Source organism: Cryptococcus neoformans (assembly GCF_000091045.1).
Source record: "Cryptococcus neoformans var. neoformans JEC21 chromosome 9 sequence".
Taxonomy (NCBI): Eukaryota; Fungi; Basidiomycota; class Tremellomycetes; order Tremellales; family Cryptococcaceae; genus Cryptococcus; species Cryptococcus deneoformans.
Window position 1 is genome coordinate 1,035,180 of NC_006694.1, and position 22,935 is coordinate 1,058,114.

Here is a 22,935-nt window from a genome sequence, read left to right on the forward strand (position 1 = left end):
CATATGTAGGATGACGGCTGATGCAAATAGGTTGGGCGCGATGATTACACAGGCCATCGATTATTACTGGAGGAGCAGACAGAAGCTGTCATTGTACATGTACATGTATATGGGTATATATTTTGGTCGTCGGATTCAAATCATCAGAAAAATCAGTGTGCTACATATGCTCGCCATCGCATTCTAGCGAGCAGAGTCCACATATATTCGTTACTGTCAAAAAAAAAGGTCATAAAAGTGATTAATGATGTCTGCCATGATTCACAAATTCTTGTCGTTCACCAATTAAGGTCCCCCGACTATACGATCTACGCGCTTGGCGCCCATAATATAAACTACCTTTTCCTCAAGCACCGGGTATGGCTGATTAACGGATAAAAAATGACAATGACCACTGAATAAAGCATGCTACAGTGCAGAAGTAAAAGCCATAAGGATAACCGCTTGGATTACCATTGATGCTGGCGCTCCAAACCTACAAACAAGGCATCAGTATGTTGCCACGAAATGCTCTGGAAGGTATTACTCACAGCACCACCGATTACAGGGCCAAAGAAACGCGAGAATGATACGGTGCTTTGGGCGAGTCCATTGGCAAGGCCAACAACGTGGGGAGGAGACATGGCATTCTGTAGGGATGGGTTAACAGGCGTACTTGATGTAGGGGGTCTCGACTCACAATAAGTACCATGACGGAGGTATACGAGAATGTACCTGCACAGTACCTCACAGCAGTGATAGTAACCAAGCCTACAATGAATCAATCAGATCCAATGTCTTCGTCGTGACTTGGAGTACCCACAGAACATCAAAAAGAAACTGCCTTCAGAGTCAGGAGAAGCAATTTTGTGTAAGATTGGCAGAGAGAAGTAGGCAGGAAGGTAGAGGGCACATCCAATCCTGAACATTTGAAGATGTGTGAAACGACCGAGAGGGGGTCCAAGTCGAGGGTAAATATAGAATTGATACACGAGCTGGCAGAGACACATGAGAGCGACTACCAGGGAGAAATGGGCCGGGTTAAGCCCAAGACCACCAGAGCGGTAGGGACTATGATCATATCAGCAATTACTCAAAACTTCAAAAGGTAAGCCTCGTACGTTACCAAGAATGACAAGAATATTTGATCATGGATAGTGTTGTGCAAAGCAAGGAGACCATACTATCGGAATGGACTGATAAGTTCTATGTGACGAACAAAGTCATTATTTGAACACACCTGGATGATTACTTGAACAGGCAAAAGTGAGAACGAAGAGGCCTCTTTCTCAGAGATCTGAGCGGCAACGCCGGCAGTCGCAGAGTCCACAGCATTTCCAGGCCCTTCAGCGATAGCGCTTAAGCCACCGGTGGATCCCCTGCCATGGTCGGGACTAGGTGATGCTGCGCGGAAGAATGAGTCAGCTTCGTGTCTGGGCGATTCTGCTTCATATGCGGCTGCTACAGCTGGCGGAGTCTTGACACCAGTGTTGGAGAAGATGGCAGGCATGTGTCCTGAAGTGGTGCTGAATCGCCTGCCGCCATGTGATACGGATAATCGGTGGCCGGGAAGGTTACGATGAAGAGAAATATTGCCCACACTTGTGAGGCGTGCTCTGCTAGACCGTCGGAAGGAGAGGTCACCTTGATGGCCATCGTAGGTTGACGGTGAAAGTGCATGTAATGAAGGGGAGGCAAAAGAAGTGTCGGGTACGGCTTCGTTAACCTCCTCTTCTTGGTCATCCTCTGTCTCCTCCTCATCATCAAAGACAGCAGTGTCTTGGGCGACCGCGGCAGACACCCAAAGGTCATTGATGTTAAATGTGTTCTCCTCATTCGCGAGCAACAGCCTCTGTGCAACCTTCAGAGCCCTGTTACCCATCTCGCCGTCCTCTTCATCACTCTCGTCAGGTCTGCCTACTGCAGCTGAAGCCCTCCTAGCAGCCTCCAATGCTGCTCTAGCTGCCAAAGTAGGGTGCTTGGAACGAATACCTCCGTATCCATAAGCCGTGCCTAAGCTCGCTCGACTATCCCTTCGGCCGCCCGCACTACGAGAGAGTTCCGGATATCCAGCACCGTGAGCGGCATCCTCTTCTTCTTGGCTGGGTGACAAGACTCGCCTCAAACTGACTGATGGGACCCTGATTGCGGTTCGGCTGGAAGGCGCAGGGGAAGCGTGACGACCAGCAGCAGGAGAAATACCGGCAAGGGGTTCGTTCTTTTCGACTGCGAGGGTGATACGCCTGCCGCCTCGAACACCTCCATCCCAAGAAAGAAGACAAGAGAGGATGGCGCCGACAGCAAGAACGCCACCGCCAATGATAGTCGGAAGGATATATGGGAAATTTTGGAATAGGGCTGGCAGACATTGAAAATTAGCGATCATCATCTTGACATACTAAGGATACCAGTCATCTTACGAATTTGAGCCAAAGCAGTACCGGGGAAGTTCTCCTTTGGGCTTTCAAAGACACCGCCAATGATAGGACCAATGACACCACCGAAACCCCATGAGAAACCGAGCATAGCATAAGCACGAGCGGCGTTAGTGTCGTCAGTCAAGTCTCGGATCGAACCTCGGAACTGGACAACCTGCTGTTAGAGCTATTCCTAATAGTTAGCTGGAAACTCACTACTCCGACAGCACCTCCGAAAATGCCTTGAATCAGTCTGACACAGATAGCCTCGGGAAGCTAACTTATAGCGTCAGCTTACATGCTGGATTTACACATTGACCCAAGTCTCACAGATTCAGAAGTACCAAAAATTACAAGAGCTACATGGCGTAAGTCACAGAACACAAGCGGAATCCCAATTACTGACTCACCAATAGCGCTTCCGGCAAGACTGGCTACTAACACAGCACGACGACCATGACGATCTGCTATGCTACTCCAAAGGAGAGAGGTGAAAAATTGTGTGATGAAGAAGACAGAGACAAGATTGCCTGTCCAAAGACCAACTGCGGCTTCCGTCTCACTATTCTTTTCTCGACCGGAGTTAAGGAAGAAACCTTCCATGCGGGATTAAGTCAGCAAGCCATTACTAGACATATAAACACCTGTAGACACACCTTCGACCTGCTTGAGGATGAATGGAGTGCACAAGTTCGCCGCTAATAGCTCTGACAGCATTGCCTGCGCAGCAGCAGATTAGCTACATGTCATTGCAGATCTATGAATCCGTTGCCACTCACTATACACATTACAATCATAGGAAGTGCAGGGAGAGGAGTGGCATAAGCCGCTCGGATCCCGGGCACCAAAGTGGGCAACTTTGGTCCGAAATCCTCATCATCTAGCAGATCGTCGACGATTCCGCCCGCTGGACCTCGAGAACTGGCTGCTCTGCCTCTACCATAACTAGAAAAACTAAGTCGAGCCGACTTTGTACGAGCTTTGGAGCGCGGAATAGTCCCTCTTGAATGCCCATTGACGGCGGAAGAGTGTGGAGAGTTGAAGCTTTGATGTGCTTGAGGAGATGGTGTGTCGGACGCGAGAGCCGAAGACCCGCCGAGGATGTCAGTAATTGTTGGTTTGGGCGGAAGGGCTATTCTGCCCGGAGGAGTGGCCGTCATATTTGGCGGTGTGCGCGGATTATGGTTACGAAGATGAGGTGTTGAGACGTTGAGAAGTATTCTGGGAAGCCTATATGGATCAAAACTGGCTGTAGATGTAGATAAACTTCGGATGGCGAACCCTGCACGTCACCAATGTCTGTGGCGACTCCCGGTCCGAGAAACGGCGAATATATAATAGCCCATTCCCTTTGTTACCTGTATTTCCATGATGATAATGCATATAATAGGATAAGTGCTTTACTGAAACATATACATATTAACAAGCTGCCTATGACATTGAAAAACAATTGCTGACAGTATTAATACGGGATTAGTAAACCCTGATGGAAAGCCGACATCCGCTAGTTCTTCATCAGTGCGGCGGCGATGGCAAACGGCACCCATTGAGCACCACAGAGCCCTCTAGAGAAGCTTACAATGAACGCTCGCTTACTATAGGGATACATGAAAGTGGAGAGTTGATCACAACTGTGTCCCGCCAACGCTGGTCGTGTATAGCAAGTCCAACATCTTCTGTGCAAACAATAATAATAACCATAGTAGAATCGGAAGGAGGATGATGCCATCATGTTTTTACTTCTTTCTGCCCATGATAATTATATGGGTGCACTCGCAGTCACCAGTTTCTATAATTTAAAAAGATGATATTCTTCCCGACAGTTGCTCAACCACCCAAGTATCGTCTGATTCTACCTCCATTTGTTTTCAATAGCCATTGCTGGGCTGCTTCTTCAATTCCGGATTGGCCCAGTAAACCTAGTGAAGAACTACATTGTAGTGTGGCTTGTACATATCTATGTGCTTTTGTTCTGCTACTACCACAGAATAATGATAGTGAAATTCCTAAAACGAAACCGACCAAAACGAAACCGACGACGGTCGGTCGAGGAGGCAATCATATGGACGGAGGACGCCATGGCTACCGAGTAGTGCCACTTTGTTACCATTTACGTAATTGGCTGCTGTCCCATGCGCGACTGCTTTGCGGAACCAAACACGGGATGGTTTAGCACAAAACAAACGAAGCGGCATTGACCGACACATAAGTTCCCCGTTAAATGCTGCATCCATCATGACATCCTGTTCTAAATCTTATCGCTCTAACCCCTGACGATTCCCTTTGAGCGCCGTACTTCTCCCTAGTCTGTACGAAATTGCTTTCCAGCCCCTTCAGGTTGTACTAATAATATCCCTAGGTCGGATTTAGATTATGGCGAGAAGCGCCAGCTGTGAGAAGCATGAATCTCAGTTGACTTGGCTGATGATGGACATGAACGAAACGAAACGGTCAGCATGAATGAAATCTTTCATCATCTTTATCTCTTTCAACCCCTTTATCTGGTAATCCTTCGCAGTCCTTCCCTCACCTTCTTCTTTTATCCCTCTTTGCCCAAGGGGCCCACATTCTCTATAATTTAACTGCAGTCGACCTGCATAACAACTTGTCAAGAGCCGGCTCTTGGCCCATATCTCTAGCTCAGGAAGCTTCCTCTCTCTTCTCAGATCACATTCTCTACCATTTATCACAATGTTACTCTCAACTCCAGCCTTCCTTTCATTTGCCCTCCTTCTCGTCTCCCAGTCCTCCGCCCAGGGACACACTGCTCCTCCTGGCCGACACCGTCACCCTAGGATCTTCAAAGACCTTCAAGAGCGTGGCCAACTGGATGAGCGGTTGCTCCCTATCACCGCTACCACCACTGTTGTGGTCCCCATGACCGCCACCAGGACTATCTGGGTTGATTCCACTCAGTTAGTCCTTGGTGACGGTGGTAATGATGGAGACAATGATGCTTCAGGCGATGTTAGCAGTGTTTGGTCTTCGCAGGCGAGCCAGAGCACTGAAGGAGCATCCACAAGCAGTGAAGCTATGTTACCTACCGCCTCAGCATCATCATCAGTTTCAGACTTGACATCATCTTCCTACGACACCGACGCCCAGTCATCATCCTTTGTCACCGGCTCTTACATCGAAGATGTCACGGCGACGTCTAGTCTTCTTTCCGATTCCCTTCCTACTTCCTCCTCCATCTCCTCCGATTATCCTTCCCTTTCTGTTTCCCAATCTGAAGCCTCTTCTTCCACCACTGGTGTCGCCACATCCTCAGCCACTGTGACCGACTCCAGCTTTTCTACCTTTGCTGAAGAGCCAGCCTCAACTGGATCTTCATCGTCTCAGTCAATTGCTGCCGATTCTGCTCCTAGCTCTTCCGCTTCGACATCGGCTTCAACAGGATCGAGCTCTTCTCGGCCTACATCGCTGCCCCAAACCGAGTCAGCGACCAAGTCTGAGGATTTGGGCGCCGCGTCGACTAACATTGCCAGCAATGCCACCGTGTCTGACAATGTGAGTGTGTCGGAAAGTCAGTGGGCGTCAGTAACCTCGACCAAGAGCTCTTCTATCTCCGAAACCGGATCAGCAAGCTTGTCTGGGAGTGAGTCTGTATCCCTCTCCGACTCATTCTCTATCTCTGCGACATCTACAGATTCTGCGGCGGTTATAGGAACGGCTAGCTCTTCTTACTCTAGATTCGAGTCATCAGCCACTGCTTCTGAGACTGCCTCAGCTTCGGCCAATGAGACAGGTTCCAAGACCAAGTCGCACGGGAACTGGTGGGAGACTAGCACCTCTTCTTCCGCCTGGGCTTCTTCCTCTTTGAGCGCATCTGAAAGCGCCTCAGAGAGCGCTTCTTTGACAGCGTCGGGTACGGTCTCTGTTTCTGACTCTTCAACATGGCCTGAGAGCGCTTCAGTCTCCTCTGCTGCCACAGCTACAACCTTTGAATCATCTACTTCCATTTCCGCCACCTCTACCTCTACCTCTAGCTCTTCTTCGCCTACCTCTACTCTTGCCTCTACTCTCATGTTGGGATATTATCCTGATTGGTCCGCCTACTACCTTTCTCCAGAGTCTGTCGACTGGGACCGCTTCGACATCCTTGACTTTGCTTTCGCCATCCCCAACTCTGACGGATCCCTCTACTTCACCGATGATAGCTCTACAGACTCCCTTCAGCGATTGGTCACTACTGGTCACGCTGCGGGTAAGCGAGTCAAATTGTCGATCGGTGGCTGGACTGGGTCTGCGTACTTCTCTACCATTGTGGCCGATGATTCTCTCCGAGCTACCTTTGTAAGCAATATCTATGACATCTACAACCAATACAACCTCGATGGTATCGATATTGATTGGGAGTACCCTGGTACTGCCGGTGCCGATGGTAACGCCGTGTCATCTGATGACTCTGCCAACTTCCTCATTTTCCTTCAAGACTTGAGGGCCGCTTTGCCAAGCGAGGCCATCATCACCTCTGCAACGCAAGTCTGGCCATTTGCGGACAGCAATGGTAACCCGATGACCGATGTGAGCGAGTTTGCCAAGGTCCTTGACTGGATTTTGATCATGAACTACGATGTCTGGGGTTGTAAGTATCACCATAGCTTGTACGCGAATCAATATTGATGCCATCCGCAGCTTCCAGCACCCCTGGTCCCAATGCTCCTCTCTCTGATGGTTGCGGTAACTCTACTCAGCCTCTCGCCAACGCTTATGCTGCAGTTTCCTCATGGACCAGTGCTGGCATGCCCGCAAACCAGATCACCCTCGGTGTCCCTGCGTAAGTGTTACTGGTGTTTTACTGACAAGGTGCTGATCAACTTTTACAGCTATGGTTATATCCAAGTCTCTTCGGCTTCTTCCCTTATTCAGCGACGCTCTCTCCCTCTTCTCCCTCACAAACGATCTAAGCACGCCAAGAAGGCCAGCTACGTCACAGTTCAGAACGAGTCTGGAGGTACGACCGACGGTCAAGTCATGTGGTATGGTCTCCTAAACCAAGGCGCTTTGACCTTGAGCGATGGAGAGTACGTCGCTACCGGTGGTTTCACCAGACATTGGGATGACTGTTCTAGTACTGTAAGTCCTCGGCCACTCTACTGCATGATGGATTCTCATTGACTCGTCGTAAATTAGCCTTGGCTCAAGTCTTCTGAATCCGGCCAAATCGTCACCTACGATGACCCCCAATCTATGAACCTCAAGGCTCAGTTCGCTGCTCAGGCTGGGTTGAGGGGATGTAATGTCTTCTCTGTCGATGGTGACTGGACGGGCTCGTCCTGGCCTTTGACAGATGCTGTCAGGAGTGGTTTGGGACTTCCCGCTGTGTAATAAGAGAAGATATGGAATGTTGTAGGAAAAAAAAAGAGCGTGGATCTAAACAGGATATTTCTGACCTTGATGGTCTAGAGAACAGTATATAATTGCCAAATTGATGCATTGCACCACATACTATAATCAATCACTTATTAGATAGGGGTGGTCAAGGAAGTCCTGATTTTGACGGACGAAACGAAGAACGAGCAGAAAGCAGCACGAAAAACAAACGAAGAGAGAGTTTCGGAGAAACCCCTTGGAAATTCTACAGCCCAATTTACCGATTTAGATATTTGGGCCGCGTCGAAGGACGCGAACGCGAAGTCAACAAAAACAAACGGATCAAGGAGGCCGAAAGCTGGATCGCTCCTATTATTGCCATTCATCTGCTGAACCACAGTACTTCTCTTCATTCAAAGCATATTAAATAGCATTCCATGGTCTGATGTTCATGACATCGACCTCTTCTTCGAGGTCTGCATATACAGACTCTACGACACTCGCTGTGGACTTGGATATCGTCGAAGAGATATTTCAGCGAGGGCGATACGCAACGTCTTTCCCGCAAGTGTTCAAATCGTACACAGAAGTTCTGCAAGAGCAGTAAGTGTTCATCCAAGTTACCTGAATGAAGTGCTGATGCACACGGCTGCACGGTTGCAGTGGGATCTCAGCTACCAACGACTCTGTCTACTACAACTTCCTCTTGAAGGTCGGAGTCTTAAAAGCGTCAACATGGGGAGACAAGTGGGATCTATGGAAATCGACCCGACTAAACCAAACGTTGCCTTCAAGCGCTTCTGTATCCCGTATTAATCAAGAAGATTTCGGCAACAAGAAAAGTCAAAAATCTTTCGCTTCATCCCATTTGCCTGAGGTTCGAAAACGCGTTCCTTTCCTTGCTTCTGCTTCATCAGATCTGGATGAGGGCTACACAGGCGGCGAGGAAAGCGAAGCATCCATCAGGGCGAGTCCACGGATCCAGCTTGTCAAGAAAGAGATTGCAGACTATACGCCTGTCGAAACGGTGGATGTTACCGGAGAAGACTTGTTATCCTTCGATCCTCCTATTCGAACTTCGACTCCAATCTTCGCTCAATATCCCCAGTCGGGCTACCCCCCAGATTACACCGCTTCAGATGTTAGTCAGGACCTTGAACAAGCTACAGAAGAGTTCTCTACACTAGGTTTATCAACCCCAAAAGCACAGACAAAACAAACGCTGCAAACAGTCTCATGGGTAGATCGCATTGATGATCTCCCATTGGAAATGAAAAGACAAATGGAACAGAAGGCCGATACATTCTACATGTATGGTCTGACTTGGAGATGTTGGAACATGTGGTTTAAGACAAGCGAGTGGTATAGAGTGAGCCATCTCTCGTTCTCGTTTCGTGGCCCGACTGACATTACGCAGATTACTTATAAGAATATTATCACCGCCAGAAACAACCTTTTGCTCCGCCAAATGCTCGAGAGATGGCATAAATCATCACGTCGTCTCCTATCACTCCCTCCGATTGCCGATCGTCATCGCGAACAACATCTTAAGTCGGCCACACTAAAGACGTGGATGACCAAGCTGAAAGAACGTGATCTCGACCGGATGGAACAAAGATTGACTAGGCGGAAAGAAGTAGAGAGGATCCGAAAAGCTCTTGCACATTGGAAAAGAAAATGGGACGACAGACGAACGGAGAGATGGAAAAAAGACATGGCAGAGAGGGAGTTAGGCTTCATAGAGAGAAGGAGAGAAAATCATATATTGACTGTCTTCCAAGTAAGGCGTGGTACCTTTTATCTGCTGCTTTGCTGACAAGCATTTAGCATTGGCGTGTGGAAGCACGTCTCCGATACTTAAAAGCCTTTAAAGAACAAGGGCTTATCTTATCAATTTTCTACGCTTGGCATGACCTCACCACCAAACAGCGATATCTTAAATCCATTTTACAAGACATTCAACTTCGCCAAAAGGAAGATGCGTTGCATTTATGGCAAAAGATGGCAATGTTGAAGCCCAAGGAGAAGTTGGCAATCGATACTGGAAAAGGAAGGTTGCTGGCGAGAGTGTGGAATGACTGGAACGTTGCAAAGTGAGCAGTATTCGTTACAATTATGCCTGCTGAGGTTATTTTCTAACAATCCTTGTAGCTGGCTGAGTCAACAATCTTCTGCATTTGATCGCCGGTGTCTTTTCAACAAGGTCATGACAAAATGGAAGTCGGCAACGATAAATCAGCAAGTACGGTTACACACCCTTCCATTAGCTATATACGCTAACTTCCATCCAGGCACTCGGCCGTAGATCAGAAACCTTTGATAAACTGCGTCTCTTGCAGACTAGCCTCAAACAATGGAGGATCGCTTCCAGGGAGAGCCTGTTCAATCAAATTCGAGAAAAGCGGCTACAAAGCCGTGCCTTCGTCGTCTGGAAGGGCGAAATGGACCGAGTGGAGAAGCTAAATGGTGATGAAATCTCTTCATAGCGTGTTACAAGGGGCTGATACCATTTAACTCTAGCACTTGCTCATCAGTTCACTCGCAGACGCCAATCACACGCTCTCTCTTCTCATTTCATTCGCTGGCGCTCTCATCTATCCTCTCTGCAGACTTTATCTCTACAAGCCAGGCTCGTCCACAAGCAACACCTTGTCATCAACTGCTTTTCAAAGTGGAAAGCCTCTTCCCGTACCGTGATAGCCAACCAAGCCTTGGCAGACAAGGCACATGGCTTCTTCGCACTGAGAATGGCGTTCAAGACTTGGGGAGTACAGTATAGGAGGAGAAAGGCTACGGCATGGATTAAGGAGAAAGAAAAGGAGAGGTTGAAACCTATTTTCGACAGTAAATTTCTTTCCTTTCTCAGATAGCGATGGAGCTAACGATGTCGCAGGGTGGAGAGTTCTAGCGAAGAGATACCGTGGTCTTGAGAAACGAGAAACTGCGTTCCAAAGGTTTGTGGAAGAGGTATGTTTCCATTCTGAGGAGATTGGTTCTTCTTTCTAACGCATGTCTCGACAAAGCGAACCAAAGAACGGCTTCTAGCCAAATGGACTGAGCGAGTCGTCGAAGTTAAAGACCTCGAACTTAAAATAGTGAGGCAGAGGGACGAGCAGACTGTAAAGTACGTACCACAAACAAGCTTCGAATGTTATCTGACGGATGTGATAGGAATGCGTTGGGGCGATGGAAATCCCATTTGGAAGAGATTAGGGCAAGCAAGAAAAAGGCCGATGATTTCCTTGAAATTCGGGAGAACGGTGAGTACTTTGCCCAAGTTTTGCGTTGTCTAGCTTACATATCTTCTTTCAGAAAATCTTCGACGTGCATTTCGATTTTGGCGGTCGCAAGCCAAGCGGTCGAAACGCCTACGGCTTGCGTCTGAGCGATCAATCATCGAGAGAAAAAACAAGCTGCTGCGATGCATTTGGGATAAGTGGTGGAACCGAAAGAGAGAGAAGGATCTGGACGATATCGTGTGTACAATAGTCATAGGGACTGTACTGCTTGCTTACTAATGCTGTTTCCAGAGGAAGGAAGTCGAGTTCTTACATGAAAACGTCATCCTATACGGCGTGATGGACAAATGGAAAGCCAACACCCATGTGAGTCTTCGCGTTTCAATGTGAGTTTAATATTGACAGCATTTCTCAGATCCTTCCCGGGATCACCGCGGACTCCCAGCGGGTGAAAAGCAAGACATGGGCTACTTGGGAGAGAGCTTTGGAAAGGAGAAAATGGGCCAAAGCCATGAGGAAAGAATGGGATCAAAAGCTGCTTGGTGAGAGGACCCACATCGCATTCCCAAGTGCAGGGCTAACCGGAGATCCAGCCGAAGTGTTTAGACTGTGGAAAGAAGCTGCTGCTCACAAATCCATGCTTAATGCTAGGTGAGTTGATCTTGTATTTTCATGTGGCCTCCCCTCCGTTCAAGCTCACTTTGACAATGCAGGAAACATCGAGGTCGTCCTCGTCCCTCTGGATCTACTCCAACGACGACTACCCACACAATTGGAGCACGCCGATCACTCCCTTTGACTCACTCTTGCGATCCTGCACCTAGTAGTTCTCACATCTTACTTTCAGCTGCCGCAAGCGGTACCTCTGCCTCCGGAAGAACCCAGTCCAACCAACATAGACATGATGCTAGAGGGAGCGAAAGCGTGGCTAGTGAGCCGGTTTATTCGAGGCTGAGAGAAGAACTGGGGCGAAAAAGAAGAGGAGTGAGTGAGGAACCTGCATATGGGAACATGATAGGAGGTGAATCGAGAAACGCTGAGAGGTTGGAAACGCCTAGGAGCGGAAGCGAGATGCTCCGGGCTCTGAGAGGGGTCATGCCTGGACGATAAGTTGTAGTCCCTGCTGTTATTATTTGTATGAACAAGTATAATGCATAAATATCGACACTGGCGGGTTTGTTTTCTGGGCTCTGGGTATCAACATTACATGTGAGGCTACAGACAATCGAGATGATTACATCATGGGCATTGATCTCGTGAACTAAACCTTTGGTGGAACATCCTTAGTAACCACATCGTAGTGACCGGGTCTACGATTGATGTCAATAAATGTATTTTGCGCACCGTATAATCATCACATACCGATACAGCAATGTCAATGGGCGAGCATTTTCACTTGTATCCTTGCCGAACTCTACCCAGTTGATAGTTTTCCCTCCCACTTCGCTCCTGTCCAGGTATGCGACCCTCACCCCGGCATTCATAGCTTCCGCCAACGCCATTATTTGCGCATTGTCGGCTTCTTTACCGCAAGGCTCGACCTCTTGCCTGCAAAATTCCTCTGTAGATAAAGGCAAAAATGTGGTAGGAGAGAATAAGAATGGTGAGAAAAGATCAGCATGGGTGCGGATATACGACGATGTGATGAGTCGCAGAGAAACAACAATGTAGTTGGATCTCTCAGGATCTTGAAGAGCTTGAACGATAGAGTATTCGTTGGCAGTGGTCTCATCTGACTCTGCAAAGGAGCGTATAAGGGCCAAAAGAGGATCGAGGAACTCTTCATACTAACACAGAGAGTCAGCTTGAATTCTGTTTAAGGTATTTTGAGCCCAAAGCTTACAATGTCCTTCTGAAAACCACACTGCTCCATGGCAGGCAATGCACGTTGGATAGCGTCATATGCCAAATTGGCTTCAACATCTGGTTCGGGGGAATGTAATATTCTCAAGAGGTAGGCCAGGGTGAATGCTTCGCTGTTGATTAGTTCCTATCCATTCAAAGGCGGGAATTCGCGGCAAACCTACATCTATAGAAGCAATCGCCGTCTCCTCGAGCTCTCCATACCTGGTCCCATCCGTTCTCTTGTAGGTAATCGAGCTTCTTCACGATTTGTTGAGAACCTTTCAAGTATTCTTCCCGGATAACAGACAACGGCACAGGGGTGCTTACGAGCGGCTTCACAAGATTGTCAGGGAATGCCATCTTGATGCATAAGACAATGTAAACACACCTTATCCGAAGTATTTTCTTGGTTTTCCATATTCTCCATGAGATTCATGATCTCCTGATCTGTGAGAGTGGACATGTCTGTGTTCTCATTGATGACTCTCGCTGGAGGTTCTTCTGGCTGAGCAGGTGAGGACACTGGTTTGGGTTGTGCTGAGGTCATGGTGGCTGTGACTCCTGGATTGGAATTCTCTTCTGATATCTATGGTTGTGGGGAGAGTGAAGCTTTATGTGTTTCTGGCATTCGACTCGAGCCAAACATGAATGGATGTTATGGACATGACAAGAGCTCAGCACGCAGTGTGAATAGCCGGCGACGTCATCGGAACAGCCTCCCGCCACCGGCCACCCGCCGCCTCCACATTCTTTTTTCCTCAACAATCTTCTCTCTTTCATTTCAATCTCGTATTTCAAGCCATATGGCTGTCAATCCAAAATGACCCAGCCACGGCCATATCGTGCAGGGCTTGGTCTCCCACAAGTAATGACAATTACTTCAGATCCTGCGCCTCCTCGTTCGGCTCATGAGGACATTCACGAATATACATCGCCGCCGGGCTCTCCTATCCAGTCATCTACAGATGCCCCTTCACAAGTAAGCATCAGCGGACAACCGGAGAAGAAAGCAGAGCATTACGTCTACGAGTCTCTCCCAAAACATATCGCTTGGCGGGAATGGAATATCAACCCCTCACGTCATGGACCGGAACGCCTCAAACATCCTCCGGTCTTTGTCAAGAGTCAAACTGTTTATGATGAGCTTGGGAGAAGCGTCGTAGATGGCGTCGGGGTCGAGGTGAGTCTGGGCGAGAAGGAAGAGAAACCGGGCAAGATACTGCATAATGGTGATTCGATGAAAGATTGGTATTTGAAACTGGCGAAGAAGTCAGATGCTCAACAGGAGGATTCTCAACCGTCAAACAAGCCTGCAATCGCAGTTGCGAAAACGACTATGGAACCAGCAAATACTGTCAGTGATTCCAAATCGTCAGCTGAAGCCATTCGCATACATCGCTCTGAATGGTTCATCCGTCGAGCCCTTCTTTCGAAATCCCAAACTCCAAACTCTACACCGGAAATATCCAAGCCGACGACACCGTCTTCAATTTCTTCTCTCCTCACGATACCATCCCAAGCGCAATCCAAAAAAATGGCACCCAACTATGCTTTGGGACCGGAGAATAAAGGCTATGGAATGTTGAAAGGTTTCGGCTGGGGAGGCGGTGGTTTGGGTAAACCAGAGAGGTGGGAAGAAGAAAATGCAGACACTCCCAAGGAAGACCGAAAGGGAAAACGACGGGCGGAGTCAGATGATGAAATACAAGAGGTCGATGCTAGTGGTAACGCCATTATCGACCTTACTCTTTCTTCCTCGGAAGAGTCGTCTTCAGAAGACGAAGAAGCTCTTTCCGGCCCCGGCCGTACAGCGCCCATCCCCACAGCACTCAAACTCGACCGTCTGGGTCTTGGTCACCGTTCCGCATCCGAGTCGAAAATAACGCACACTCATAAAGAAATTGTTCAAGCTCAAAAACGTGCCAAATACGGTCAAAGGAGGACCAATAAGGGTGAAGAGAAAGGGGAGATGGGTAGGAAGCAGAAAATAGACTGGAAGAGGAAAGATAAGCGGGAAAGAGAAGAAAGAAGGAGATTGGTGGCAACATTGAATTCTTGAAGTACATGCCCACAAAAGGTTCATCATCGTATGTAAGTTGCTGATTGGGTTGTGAGCCAAGTCTGTCAAATAAGAACGATAGCTGACTGTTGCAAAGGCCTCTGGAAATAACCATGAGGACATCCTGTGCTTTCACTCGTCCACATCCGAGCAGGCCCAAACCGAAGCTGTTGAAGCTGATGTTCAGCGATTATGCGAGTAAAGGGCCCTCCGCGTGAATTGGCGTATCATGGCTCTGGATTAGTTGGGTCTGTCTCCTTTCTCAATCCTAGCCAACTCAAATCTTGGCTCGTCCCTGTGAGAACCAATATGTTTCGTGTTCAGGTGATGATAAACAACGCCCATGACAAGCAGGACTCGTATTTGCGTATGCATCCCTGACGATGGTTTTCGTCATCGGAAATGAACCCGTTGCTTACAGAACTTTTATTGTTCTTTAATGCTAATTGATTTACGAATGCTAGATTGAAGGTACAGTCCTTAGTACACGAAGCGAACACTACTTGTACACAATAGTTACACCACATCCTCCAGATCTGTGATCTGCCCCCATTTTCAACCTCATACTACCCAGGCTCCCTCTCAAACCTTTTCTTCATCTTCTTCCCTTGTAGTCTCCGGCTCACCATAGATCACCGGACCTGTAATCCCCAACCCGACAGACGCAGACCGACCAAAAGGCGGTCGAGGTGTCGACCCTTCACTTCCCCCGCGAGCATTCAAACGCCTCGCACCTGGAGATGACGCAGGTACAGTCGTGCTGACCGATCGAGTCTGGGAATGAGGAGATTTCCCTCTCGGCGGCGTTTTTTGCACGATATTCAAACCTCTTCTCATCGGCTTCTGATTTCCCGTTATGCCATTTGCCCCTCCTCCAAGTACAGCTCTCAAGCTATCCACCCTTCCGGCTAACCAACCTGCAAACCCAGGACTCATACAGAAACTCGCGTAGAAATCGTTTTCCACCCTTGACTTGCTCGTGAGACCTTTTGTCTTGAACAGCAAGGGGTTAGGACCGGATGTGCGAAGATGGGAGAGGAAAGTCGGAAGGGAAAAGGGCCGGATCCCAGCTGTTGATGTCGCTGTGTGCAATGAGAACGTAGGGGAAGGGTGTGGAAATTGTGGGAGTGGCGAAAGATGGGTTGAGGTGGGGTTAGGAGTGTTGATAGACGGGGTCGTCGAGGAGGTTGGGAAGGGTGATGAAGATCGGCTGCTGGGTTGTGGTGTTCGAGTCGGGACGAGAGTCTGAAAGTATCGATTGAGAGGAACGAGGAACCGTTCAGTTATCTGCTGAAAATGTGTTCGAAGAGCCTCATTCCCTGCTGGATCTATAGCAGCCCGGATCAGTTGATGCAATATTCAATCATGAGGATGCACTTACCATCGAGCTTACCCTCTGCTATCAATCCTTCTAATCGTTTCAATAACACCCTGTCCTTCTGCACACTCCTTGTCCGTCGACTAATAAATCCTTCCGGCTCTTCCCATCCACCTACACCTCCGCCTATTGTTCCCGTACCTGAGCCTGCTCCTCCTGTCGGTTTCCGCTTGCCTCGCTGTGATGGAATACTAATCACATTCGGCCAATGAGAAGCCGCATTCCGGAAGAATGGATTTGTAACTCCTACCACGACTCCTGGCTGGGGTTTGTTCGCATTGATCAAAAGGGGGAGGTCGTGATCGTGAATATGGAGGTAAGGCCTGAAATCGCCGGTGGGCGGAATGGGTCGGAGAAAGTCACGGAGCCACCAGACAATCTCGGAGCATGTCCGTGGATCGGGCGCAATGATAAGGATGGGTTCGGCAAGTATGAGGCATTCCCATAATGACCAAAGAGATGCGATAAAAGGGGCAAATGCTCGAAGAGGAGAGGACGTAGGAAGGGAGGCAAGGATGGGAACAGGTAAAGGGGAGGCAGGAGCGATCTTGAGGATTTGTGGATTTTCTGTGGTGTCCGGGAGTTTGACAGTTATGATGTCAGAGAGAAGAGGGAGATGAAGGACTGTGTCCGGCGTAGGGTCAGGCCAGGAGGCAATGGAGTGGCATGCGGCTTCAATGGCAGAATACCCGTATTCGAAAAAGTTGGGAGCAATCTTCTGCTGAACAGCAGAAAATAGTGCTGGGAATGGAAGGTGTGTGAGGATTACCAGTGATTTCTACAATCGAAGATCAGCTAAAGTCATAAGTAAAAAGCCATTTCACTAACCTGCATATAACCCCTGGTTATTCTCTTATCTCTCCTTTGCTCAAACCACACAAATCCGTATAGCCACTCTCTCCCTCTCTCATCCCACTTTCTATACTCTTCCGCCTTTTGCCCAGTGCTCATCAATGCCGGTACCGTCCCGTTTCCAGGCATGACATCAACAGGGGAACCTTCAGTGTCCTGGACCGTCGTATCCATCAACCGTTCTTCCATACTTTTCTCTTTGGGAAGAGGCGAGAGAGGTTCAGGCTTTGCAAGAGTAACAGGATCTGGGGATATATGTCGAATTTTGAAGGAGAAAAGGATAGTGCCTTCGCTGAAGAGAGATGTATCTGGGAATGAAGAGAATGCTCTATTGCTGCGATCAGCAGGTCTTTTCCATGTTGCATCGACTGGCACATGCACTTACACATTTTCCTTTTCACCAAGTCCCCACCGTCTCCCGCCTGCCCTTCGCTCTACCACAGGCCCTCTCTCCAAGTCAAAGTTACAGACAACAATCTCCTTGACCCATCTTCCCATCTTTCTTGCGACATCTTCGCTCATCAGCGGCGGCGGCCTGGGCTCACCTGGGCGCCTAGCCCAGCCAATCTTGTCGGACGGAGTCGGACAGACCTCTGTAGCTGACAGGGGGGTCGAGCTGGATCCCAGTTGGCGACAAGACGTATCGGCAGAAGGCATACGGACGTTGAGCGAACGGGAGCGACCTAAGCTTGAAGGTGTACGCCTTGCAGGTGGCTGGGCGGGAAACGGGGAGAATGCGTCTTGAGATGGATTTTCTGAAACTGGAGGCTGGGCGGACGATGGTCTGGGACCTATATCTGAGGCTTTGCCGTCCCAAAACTTGCGCGTTATGGATTCGGGAGTGGTTGCTCCATCGTCACTAAGGTCATTACCGGCAGACTCGTTACGACTATGGGTGTTGGTGGTCGCGCTAATCAGTTTGTCCGTCGATACCCCTCTTGCGCGTTGTGGCTCTAAGAAAAGCCGTTTTGGTTGGGGAACCGCGACATCCAAGTCGATGGCTGGAGTTGGTTGCGATGGGCTTGTGCGACGTGTGGGAGTCCTGGCTGCTGCGAGTGAGAGAGATATGTCACCCTGGTCTTCGTCTGGCTGGCTGTCCATTCTATAGGGTCCGCTCATGGACCGGGTACGGTGGGATCGATAATATAGGGGAAAAAGTACGACGAACATCGGCGGAAAGGGGAGAGTGGAGTCGGTCTACGGGGACTTGAGAGGTACCGGGACTTACGTAATCTGACACAACCGATGCCCGGAGGATTACTTGAACCTCCGGGAGCGACGTCGTTCCACTTTCACTCTTCGTCCATGCCATTGTTTTCATCGACATCTCGAATCCCACAGCAACATATCTAGATATCTAGACGCCAGAAGTCACAGAACAGACACAGCCGCAGACGCAGCGGCGCCATACTCCGACTTGAACCATCCTCCAACCCCCTCTACTTCCTTTGATCTCACAATTCACACACCGGCCGCACCACATCCCATCTGTTCCCACAGTCAAACATGTCTTCCCCTCCGACACCACCAACACCTTCATCGCCGCCCTCCTATACTCACTTAAACACCCCGCCGAAAGCCTATCCACAACCTCCCACCTTCCATCCGCGTAGGAGTGCCGCCGCGATCATCCCTATCCATTCGGCCGATGACAGTGACGGCACATCAACACCTTCCACGTCGTCATTATCACCGCCATCCGAGCTCGACGACGAAGAAAGTGTACATTCCCAGGACAGTTGCGACCAACCCTGTCATCCAGCGCACGCTCTTCCGCTGCATATGAGGTCAAATACCCTCTCCAGGGTTCCTTCCAATGCGTCGTCCTTGGCGGAAGAGGGTGAGGCCACACCGTTGCTCTCGTCTGGGGAAGATGACGGGTATCGTGGCAAATGGTACAAGGGACCGTTATTTGTTGCAGCTTTCAAATTAGGAATACTGTTTGCGGTATTCACGGCGATTGTCGGTATCACCTTTTATTGGGGCATGCCCAAGTTGGATGACGAGGATAAGGGAATAATCAAGTTGCCGAAGTCTTTTGCCGATCTCCAAGCATTGAAGTGAGTACTTGCATGGCGTATCAATAATAGCTTGATGAATAGGTGGCTGATGGTCCGTCCGCAGCGCTCTGTTCCAAAAATACAAACACCGGTACCCGTTAAAACTGCTGGCGTGTGGTGTTGTCTCTTACCTCTTGTCAGTGCCATGCCCATCGCCATCGGCCCAAATCAATAGTCTAACAATCCACAGTGTTCAAACATTCTCTCTCCCCGGATCCATGTACATCTCCATCCTTTTCGGAGCTGCTTACGGAATCATGTATGGCCTGCTTCTGTCCTGTATCGTACGTATTCCACATTTTACGCCATCCCGCCAATAATTCGCTAATGCCCTCTGTAGTGCGAATCCATCGGTTCGTTATTCTGCTACAGCCTTTCAGCCGTCCTCGCCCCTCCGCTACTCACACTTCCTTTTTACCGAGCCCGAGTTGAGACGTGGCGTACCAAGATCATGGGTGACCCTAAAAAGGGTAAGAAAGTTACTTGGGACAGCATCTTTGCCATCCTCCTTGTACTCCGTATCGCCCCTTTCCCTCCCCATTGGATCGCCAACTTTGTGGCTCCTCACTTGGGTATCGGCATGTTTTTGTTCTGGTCAAGCTGCTTCATTGGTATCGCTCCTGTGTCAGTCATCCACGTCACTATCGGCTCTAGTCTCGACGACATGACTTCCGCCGCAGACTTCCACATTCTTTCTTTACGAAACATCCTCGGTCTTTCTGCAGTCATTATCGCTGTTCTCATCCCTATCGGTCTCAAGCGCATCTTCAAGAAAGACCTTGGAGATCTTGGGGAAGCTGAAGAAGCACTTGCTTCTACCAGGGGCGGCGATCGCGAGGTCAACGTACCAGCTGTTGGTCAAAACCATGGAAGGATGTACCATGCCATCGACAGTGGTGTTGTCCTCGCAACACCGAGCAAAGGAAATGGTATGGATATGCGCCGAAAGCTGGTCAAAAGCCAAGGAAGGGTTTTGGAAATTATCCCTGATCACGAGAGTGATGCAGAGGACCGTGAGCATGTCGAGCTTGACGACCACAGCCCGTCACCTCTTCCTCGTCAATTAATCAGCTTTGATAACATTGAAGAACCTCTAATGGACGATAATGCCCCAGGTCCTTCCAGTCGCTCATCTTTGCAATCCACTTCGCACAAGGACGATTACATCGTGTTTGACCCTGCGAACCATTTCCACAAGATCCAAGTGAAGCCCTATAGACCGAACACGCAAAAGGGCTATGGCACAATTGAACAGCCTGCGCCTGTGATGGATGATAGTGAAAGGACGACGACTGCTGTTGGAATGGGTTGGTGGCCGTGGGCTAGGGACGGGGTCGCGTGATTGTCGATTGCTTTTTTATTTCGTCTCATCACATTGTTGGTAAAATCTTGTATTTGTATCTAATTCTGGCAAGTGTATCAGTCAGCTGTACCACCTATCTTTCCAACACTCATCACTTTCAAACGTTTATATATAAATTTTGTTATTTTTGAGGGCATACAGTCATGGCATACAATTCAAATGTATATAATGCACTTCATACGGTATATATTCCTGGTTAAGATAGCAACAAAAGACTTTCGATAAAACGGTATACAAGAACGTGTGATGAGAAAGTATATGTACAACGGCCGAAAGAAACTACAGAATAAGGATAGACAGGGCATCCAGACCGGGGATAGATATATATTCTGATCAAGTCATAGAAACCCAAAGCCAGTACTATAGCCATCAACCGTGTCAGCCTGTTGCACCATTGAATAGGCAAAGTAGTGTCACCTTTTCGGTACCTGGATTGGCAGAGTGTACAATCTTCAGTTGGAACATTCTGTCAAATACTAGGCCCGCCATTAATACTGTATTTGCAATGCACGCTGCGAATTGGTTGGTTAAAAAAAAAAGAACCTACAGCTCATCACCCATGCCTTCGCAGCCAACTGACACAACGCGTGCGGCATTACTAAACTAGGATTCGTCGGAAAGGTTTCAAGCTGTCTCAGACAGCGGAAAGCGACGGACGGTTGGGGTGGTCCATATTTGATGACAGCGTGGTGGGCTTGACGCCACTTATCGTCAAGCTGGGATTGACATCGGGATGGATCGGGGCAGTCTGGTCTCTAGAGTGGCGGCATTAGAAGAGAGAGATTGATAGTAAATTATGTGAGAGGCGTACGCATGAATAGTCTTTTCGGACGTCTATTGTGCCTAATTTGAGAAGACGTTCTAGGAACCAGCTGCGGCTGATCAGAATGAACCGGGGACAAAATGTTAATATTCAAACCTGCTGAGAACTTCACATTGACTGACCGGTTGGATAGCTTCAATTGTGTCTCAACAGACAGCATTTTCATCTCACTTTCATCCCACGTTGCTAAATTTCAGTCCAAGATAAGCATTAGAATAATAACGTGAGATGATACAGTCAAGAGTATTGCACTTACGTTGATCAAGCACGAACCGACTGGCCTCCCGATAAAGTTCTGCATTTCCATGCTGTTCCGCTAAAGCTAGAGCCATGACTGGCCGGCCCGAAGCGTGGGTAAGGAGGAAGTGGGTGCACAATTTTTGGAGGCAGGGGACAATGAGTTTTGCGGCAAGAGATAGAAGCTACGAGAAATAAGAATGAAAGTGAGCCAACAAGACACAGAGACCGGATGGTTGGTTGACGGCACGAACAGGCGCAACATTTGTCCAAGTGACTTTGCATTCGAGGCTATCCATCATTATCTGTCAGCATCCCAAGAAAAAACAAAAACTGGTGAGCATTAAAAGCTTACTGTGGATATGCCCAAAACAAGAAATCTTGGAAAGCGGAAGCTGATTCTTCATGAAGTTCAACGACGGTCTCAGCTCCTCCAGGGAGAGGGCTTGATTTGAAGTTTTGAAAAGAGTGTAAGCTGCTGGAAAAAGAGGCGCGAAGAGCTGTACGATCTCTCTTCTTTGATATTACTGTTGGTGTAGTGGAACTCGTCTCAGCGTGGGGAGTAGGCCTATGGACGGGAGTGTTGGTAAGGTCTTGAGGGACTTCTCGTAAAGAAAAAGTTTCTTGGGTTTCGTCTGACACGGTGGCCGAATGCGAATGAGGGCCTTGTATGTCTTGACCATGGTTCATCTCAAGACCTTGGGCGGCGGTGACATTGCCAGCCTGATTATTTTCAAGCTTCTCTATCATAATTGCAGGAGCAGGTTGATCTGTAGTGATTTTGGCTTCGACAGCCAACCTTGATGCCATACCGTCTACATCGGGAACATCAGAGGAAGATACATCAGTCTCGATGACCGTTGAAGGTCTTGAATATGCATCTTCGTGCAAGGGATTCGACTCTGCCCAGCTGTCCATCCATCAGCATTTCGTCTTTGCCCATTGATACATGATACACGACTTACTTTCCATTCAATAATCCTTCAAAGAATGGGCTGGCGAACCACAATACCTCCTTATGACACCAAAACTCATTCCGGCCCACGATCACCTTTACCTTTCCTGGTAATTCTGCATCACTTCGGAACGTTGGATGCACGTCAATGGGACCCTCGTCCTCTAGCTCAGCTTCTTCATCGATATCATCTTCTGAGAGGTAGCGAGAAGGACGATCTTCTGCATAGACCCATCGTCCGGAGGAGCTCCTGTTGTCAGATCGCGAGGATGAGTGCCTGGAGGTGAGGGCTGGGTCCAGCTGGGGGTGAGCTGGGGAGCGGGGTGGGTTGCGGGATATGAGTAGATGCGATGGATTTGAAGACATCTATGGTGTTTGTCTGTATATCTCTGTCATGGCAAGCAAAGAGACA

At 48.8% G+C, this 22,935-nt stretch overlaps 8 protein-coding genes across 8 annotated transcripts; 4 read left to right on the plus strand and 4 right to left on the minus strand.

Annotated features, from left to right (window-relative positions):
- Nucleotides 1-87: 87 nt before the first annotated feature.
- On the minus strand, nt 88-3,637 carry CNI03850 (expressed protein). Its single transcript, XM_024657883.1, has 12 exons — nt 3,176-3,637; nt 3,053-3,116; nt 2,807-2,992; nt 2,727-2,755; nt 2,613-2,672; nt 2,400-2,562; nt 1,220-2,337; nt 1,101-1,162; nt 803-1,050; nt 680-750; nt 531-629; nt 88-475 (listed from the first exon to the last, which is right to left on the minus strand). The coding sequence occupies exons 1-12, from the start codon at nt 3,554-3,556 to the stop codon at nt 368-370; spliced, it is 2,589 nt and encodes an 862-aa protein (XP_024513558.1). The 5' UTR covers nt 3,557-3,637; the 3' UTR covers nt 88-367.
- A 1,236-nt stretch (nt 3,638-4,873) lies between these two features.
- CNI03860 (chitinase, putative) lies at nt 4,874-7,854 on the plus strand. Its single transcript, XM_572898.1, has 4 exons — nt 4,874-6,984; nt 7,035-7,176; nt 7,226-7,475; nt 7,533-7,854. The coding sequence occupies exons 1-4, from the start codon at nt 5,088-5,090 to the stop codon at nt 7,725-7,727; spliced, it is 2,484 nt and encodes an 827-aa protein (XP_572898.1). The 5' UTR covers nt 4,874-5,087; the 3' UTR covers nt 7,728-7,854.
- A 249-nt stretch (nt 7,855-8,103) lies between these two features.
- Nucleotides 8,104-12,120, plus strand: CNI03870 (spindle pole body duplication -related protein, putative). Its single transcript, XM_024657884.1, has 15 exons — nt 8,104-8,315; nt 8,376-9,081; nt 9,130-9,492; nt 9,540-9,805; nt 9,864-9,954; nt 10,004-10,178; nt 10,233-10,556; nt 10,606-10,679; nt 10,736-10,836; nt 10,884-10,972; nt 11,025-11,188; nt 11,243-11,317; nt 11,367-11,493; nt 11,545-11,602; nt 11,665-12,120. The coding sequence occupies exons 1-15, from the start codon at nt 8,158-8,160 to the stop codon at nt 12,059-12,061; spliced, it is 3,168 nt and encodes a 1,055-aa protein (XP_024513581.1). The 5' UTR covers nt 8,104-8,157; the 3' UTR covers nt 12,062-12,120.
- Nucleotides 12,088-13,429, minus strand: CNI03880 (conserved hypothetical protein). Its single transcript, XM_572936.2, has 5 exons — nt 13,185-13,429; nt 12,979-13,129; nt 12,795-12,922; nt 12,314-12,738; nt 12,088-12,261 (listed from the first exon to the last, which is right to left on the minus strand). The coding sequence occupies exons 1-5, from the start codon at nt 13,341-13,343 to the stop codon at nt 12,213-12,215; spliced, it is 912 nt and encodes a 303-aa protein (XP_572936.2). The 5' UTR covers nt 13,344-13,429; the 3' UTR covers nt 12,088-12,212.
- A 159-nt stretch (nt 13,430-13,588) lies between these two features.
- CNI03890 (hypothetical protein) lies at nt 13,589-17,735 on the plus strand. The gene is made up of 2 exons (XM_572947.2): nt 13,589-14,887; nt 14,953-17,735. The coding sequence occupies exon 1, from the start codon at nt 13,617-13,619 to the stop codon at nt 14,853-14,855; it is 1,239 nt and encodes a 412-aa protein (XP_572947.1). The 5' UTR covers nt 13,589-13,616; the 3' UTR covers nt 14,856-14,887; nt 14,953-17,735.
- CNI03900 (conserved hypothetical protein) lies at nt 15,207-18,217 on the minus strand. Its single transcript, XM_572620.2, has 4 exons — nt 17,471-18,217; nt 17,062-17,413; nt 16,237-17,011; nt 15,207-16,183 (listed from the first exon to the last, which is right to left on the minus strand). The coding sequence occupies exons 1-4, from the start codon at nt 18,202-18,204 to the stop codon at nt 15,438-15,440; spliced, it is 2,607 nt and encodes an 868-aa protein (XP_572620.2). The 5' UTR covers nt 18,205-18,217; the 3' UTR covers nt 15,207-15,437.
- Nucleotides 18,218-18,400: 183 nt separating this feature from the next.
- CNI03910 (transmembrane protein, putative) lies at nt 18,401-20,693 on the plus strand. The gene is made up of 4 exons (XM_572899.1): nt 18,401-19,145; nt 19,210-19,281; nt 19,336-19,429; nt 19,486-20,693. The coding sequence occupies exons 1-4, from the start codon at nt 18,592-18,594 to the stop codon at nt 20,485-20,487; spliced, it is 1,722 nt and encodes a 573-aa protein (XP_572899.1). The 5' UTR covers nt 18,401-18,591; the 3' UTR covers nt 20,488-20,693.
- CNI03920 (hypothetical protein) lies at nt 20,642-22,915 on the minus strand. The gene is made up of 9 exons (XM_024657885.1): nt 22,534-22,915; nt 21,924-22,478; nt 21,823-21,859; nt 21,588-21,753; nt 21,454-21,517; nt 21,320-21,386; nt 21,056-21,263; nt 20,926-20,984; nt 20,642-20,868 (listed from the first exon to the last, which is right to left on the minus strand). The coding sequence occupies exons 1-9, from the start codon at nt 22,887-22,889 to the stop codon at nt 20,842-20,844; spliced, it is 1,539 nt and encodes a 512-aa protein (XP_024513589.1). The 5' UTR covers nt 22,890-22,915; the 3' UTR covers nt 20,642-20,841.
- Nucleotides 22,916-22,935: the final 20 nt, after the last annotated feature.